This window comes from Otolemur garnettii, unplaced genomic scaffold, assembly GCF_000181295.1.
Source record: "Otolemur garnettii isolate 467f Iridium unplaced genomic scaffold, OtoGar3 scaffold00040, whole genome shotgun sequence".
Classification (NCBI taxonomy): Eukaryota; Metazoa; Chordata; class Mammalia; order Primates; family Galagidae; genus Otolemur; species Otolemur garnettii.
The window spans coordinates 7,550,670-7,555,654 of NW_003852435.1; the positions used below are offsets into that span (position 1 = coordinate 7,550,670).

Sequence of the window (4,985 nt, forward strand, 5' to 3'; positions counted from 1 at the left end):
TTTTTTTTTTTTTTGGTTTACAAATAAAAATAAAACACTTTAATTATTTTATGAAACCCAAAATAGAAAATAAAATCATCAGGTGAGTTCATATTTATTTTTTTCTCTTTTAAACTGTAGGACAATTACAAGTAATCCACCAAACTTCCCCAAATAAATAAGAACTGGGGAGTATGTGCATGGCAGAAAAATTGGATTGGAAAGGGTTAAGGTTCAATAAGTGATCTTTCCCTTCCCCTAGTGATTTAAAAAGCATTCTGTAAAGACTTCGAAAAATGCCAATATTCATCTGTCCTATGCATGCTATTAAAATTGATAGCCTTACCCCTCTCTGGGCTAAGAGAAATGAAATAGTATAAACTGTACTGAGTACTTTCTAGGTAGTTGTACTTTTAACTAATTATGGCAATAAAATGTGGCCTGCATAAATGCTTAACATCAATAAGCTACTTATTCTGCTTACTCAGATGATACCCACAATTATGATAAAAAATTTTTAACAAGGTAGTCTCACACCCACAATTACGATAAAAAATTTTTAACAAGGTAGTCACAAGTGAAACATAAAAGTACCATCCCAGAATCTCACAGATAATTTAGGTGAGTGGTTTGACATATGGTGCATGGATGAAAGGGAAGAAAAGGTACTTTGCCATCTTCAGTCCTCAAAGATAGTGCTAAAGACAATTACCGTCACATAAGCCTCATTAGCAAGGGCAAAGGCTAGTCAAAAGAAGATTAAGTTTTCTTTGTTCTTGGCTGAAATTATATCAACCTACAGTGCCAAGAGTGAATAAAGACGTATACATTTGTAGCTAACTGAAACCAAAATTAGTACTTCATCAAGAGCTGGTATAATAGGTGAGTTTCCCAAGCCTAGGGTTTGTGCAAAAAAAAAAAGTTAATAAAATGTATGAATGTATGCTCCATGACAAAAAGTTAGAAATTACTGACTCTTAATAAAAATCCTGTAAAGACACAAACTAGCCATAAACAAGGCATTGTTTCTTTCTGCGGTTTTCTATCCTTTTCTTTTTTTTTCTTTTTTTTTTGAGACAGAGGCTCACTTTGTCTCCCTTGGTAGAGTGCCAGGGCATCATAGCTTACAGCAACCTCAAATGCCTGGGCTCAAGCAATTCTCTTACCTCAGCCTCCTGAGAAGCTGGGACCTCAGCACCTGCCACAATACCTGGCTATTTTTAGAGATGAGGTCTTGCTCTGGCTCAGGCTGGTCTTGAACCTGTGAGCCCAGGCAATCCACCCACCTCAACCTCCCAGAGTGCTAGAATTAGAGGCGTGAGACACAGCACGAGCCATAGGACCCAGCTCTTTCTGCAGTTTTCTAAAGCTCTATGTGTTAACACTGGACACCAATACAAAACAGTATTAAGGCAGTGAAATGGCAAATTTATTGTGATTCCAGCTGAACGAGGAAACTTGCTATTAACATTTCACACACCTTATACTCCAAGTAGATAAATGCAATAATTTCCCTTCAAATTAGTAAGCCATCAAAACCTATAGGTGAAAGAATAGACATACCTAGATAACACACAACTCTCAGAATGATGTACAAAATCTTTTTATAATCTGCCCCAATTTATCATTCCAGCCAAATTTTTCCAACCTCTCACTGGTACCCCTTGAGCTATTTGTACCTTAGCCCTATGTCTTTGCTCATTGCTTTTTCTCTCATCTCAAGAGTGCCCTTTCCTCTGCTTATCCAAATCCTTTCATGAGATAAGACCAGGCGCCAGTTCATTCTCTCTGCTAAATTTCCCTAAACCACTATAATAACCTATCCATTTAGTTTCTCCTGCAGCTAATTAGGTATCTCAAAAATTAATGTTCTCCTTCTCTGAACTTAGAAAGAACTTAATTATTAAAAACTTACCTTCTGGCATTTCTTACTCATTTAATTTTTCAAATGTTTGTTTTGAATCCTAGGAGATAGTAACTTAAGGGTAGGAACTATATAAGTAAATAAGTCTATTTAGATATAAGTAGCATTAATCTGTGTTAAATGGTTTGAATATACTACATATGTGGGTTATTGGTCAATCAGTGCAGCTGGCTTAAAAGCTAGGCGCTGAACCAGGCAGAGAATCACCATGATTTAGAACCAACCTCAAGAAGGCCCCAAATGACACGTCTCAACCGGAAAAGGCACATCCTAAAATGATTTGAGTTCAAGTCCACAGATATACATATTGCAAGACCATAAAGAACCTAGTTACCCTGAGAACTGAGAAAGGAATAAAACAAATAAGCTCCAAAAATCAGCACACAACAATGCAAAGGGCAGAGTCCTGTGACTGTCACTCTAAAATAAAAATCAACAGAATCCAGAAAGACAACTTAGATAATCGAGCAAGAATATACCATTTGTTACATTGGAGTGTTTGTTTTCATATACCTTGTATGAAGCCAAAAACCGGCGTGTTGTTTTTCTCTAGATTCTTATTTTTGTAATCCAAAAGCTCCATGTAGCTTAAGTGCTATGTAAAATGACACTGGACGTGAGGTCCAGTGGAATGTGGAACATGGGTTAGTAATGAGTTTCCACTAATGTGAGGAAAAGCTAAGGTTTTGTCCTCAAACATTTCATAAAGAATCAAAATTCTTACCATCATCTTTTCAAAAAGTTCTAAGAGTTCGCTCTCTGACAGCGACTTTGGAAAGTTTTCCATCGTCTCCAAAGATGCTGATGAGCAATCACCACTCGCAAATGCAGTCTTCAGGTTGGAAAGGGGAGGTCTCTCTTTCTTGCTCCCTGGAATTCTTATACTGGCAAATTTATCCAGCTACAAAGAAAGATAAAATGGCACACAATTAAGTACTTCTCTTGCAACAACATTTAACTAATTCCAAAAACAGAAAAAAAAAAAAAAAATAGGGCAAATCACAGAATTCCTGTGATTTTACCAAGAGGCATTCAACATTGTAATCTTTAAAATTAAAAATAATAATAAATGTAAAAAGCAGTGAAAGGTTTTCAGTAATTCTGTCTAAATAGAGATGAGCCATAAGACAACCTTGAAAGATTCCCTCTAATCTGAAAACCACACAACTATAGATTTGAGTTCTACGAACAGGTGACCTTTGCTTTACACAGTAGCAAATTAATCAGTTTCAAAAGGTAACTTAATTCAATGGTGGCACCAAACTCCTCTCCCCAGTCCCCTACTGACTCTTTAGTCCGATGTCCTTTTCATAATGCATACTACCTCCTGGGGTGGGGAGGACATAATTTAGGAACTTTAAGAACTGAATACTACTTATAGCATCATAAGTTTCTTGGCCTGATAACACGTTACTCTTTGTTGAGACATGTCTGTATGTGAACTTCTTGAACATCTACAAAGCATGGTGGTTAAAACCTTAGGAAATAAAGTTAAATTTTTATTGTAACAGGATTTCTTCTACAACTAGATCATGAAATGGTTTACTGACATTTGAAAAAGCATAGATTAGTTTACAAAGCTAACCATTCATTCAAAGTTGTTTAAATGTCACAAGTTCTACTCCTCATGAAGAACCAAAACTGGTACATTTTAACTCATGCAGAGTTTCAACAATCAAAAAGGCAAAAAGTATTAAACTAAAGCAGTTATCAAGATCTAAAGTACTCTTAAATAGCACAATCACTAATTCTGTGAATTACTCAGCACTGCTGTATACATTATTAAGTGACTGTTTTTTCCATAATACATATTGTTTATACTTATACTATTCCTTATTACACTATTCATTATGTTAGCCATTAGCTATATGTGATGATTAAATTAAAATAAATGACATTACAACTCAGTTACTTAGTTGTACTAGCCACATTTCAAGTGCTCGAGAGCTCCTTGTGGCTAGTGGCTACCATACTAGTCCAAGTACACACAGAATGTTTCCATCTTTGAAGAAGGTTCTATTAGAGAGTGGTAGGATAGCCAGTAAAGAAATCTGACATGTGAAAGTCTAAATTTAAAAGAACAATAAGTCACAATACTGATTATTGAATTACCTAAAGAAATAGGATTTCTTCAAATAATGAGATCTTTCCATCTCTTTCCATATAGGCCTCTACAGTTACTATGAAGATAACGCATAGGTAAAATACTACATACTCCACTCACTCATGGTCCATGTAATGTGGTTTAAACATTAAATGACTAAGAATACAGCAGTCTCCTATAGGATTTAGAAAGTATTTACAAAACACCACTGTTCTCATCTTAACAACCCAAACAAGCAAAACCTACAAAATTGTACTTACTATTGTTTTTAGCCCATCAGAAAGCTGAGAACACAAAGAAACCTGTAAGAATTAAATGCCAGGAAGTACCAAGCTGATTTTGATCCCTAACTTTTGATCCCAACTCATCTCTAACCGTTGGGGAATAAGTTTAAAAACGGTAAAGAAAAATCAGCCAAATTTTTGATGAACTGCCGACAGCTGCCCAGGTGCAGGCACAAGAGATTAGATTTCCCAAGAGCTCCAATCACAAAGCCCCAGCCACAGAGCAAATCAGCACCCCCACAGCAACTCTTTTTCCCTCTAGTCTTCGCCAACAACATAAGGATGGTCGTATGCCAACAGCTGAGGGCAGACCACGAACACTGAGTGAGATCAACCCTGGCCGTGAAAGACTTCCCAAGAGCAAACGGCTGCCCCCCAAAGGCTGTGGACTAGGCAGGAATCCTGAGAGAAATCCTCAGGACACATTCTGGTCTTCAAAAAGTACATAACAGCCGCTGTCTGAAGGCTGCTGGAAGAAACAAGGCCAGAAGTAGAACTGAAAACAAAAAGAGAACTCTACGTAACCCTAAAAATGGGCATCAGAACTTTAAAGCAGAAAATCAATATCCAATGGTTTTGGAAGTTAGTTGCTCAGTTGTAAAGCCAAAAAGTAAACTGCCAGATTCTCATTAATGCTTACATCCCAACTCCTCAAACATAGGAAGCTACAGATGAGATGAATCAAACTAAACAA

At 36.6% G+C, this 4,985-nt stretch overlaps 1 protein-coding gene across 4 annotated transcripts in view; it reads right to left on the reverse strand.

Moving 5' to 3' along the window:
* Window positions 1-4,985, reverse strand: part of DIAPH3 (diaphanous related formin 3) — a 481,355-nt gene that overhangs the window by 429,932 nt on the left and 46,438 nt on the right. For 3 of the 4 annotated variants that reach the window (XM_003790157.2, XM_003790156.2, XM_003790155.2), the window contains one exon: window positions 2,628-2,804. The exons of the other annotated variant lie outside the window; for it this stretch is intronic. In XM_003790157.2, coding sequence (XP_003790205.2) covers window positions 2,628-2,804 — 177 coding nt within the window. The remainder of the gene's footprint in view (window positions 1-2,627; window positions 2,805-4,985) is intronic. 4 annotated transcript variants of the gene reach the window in all.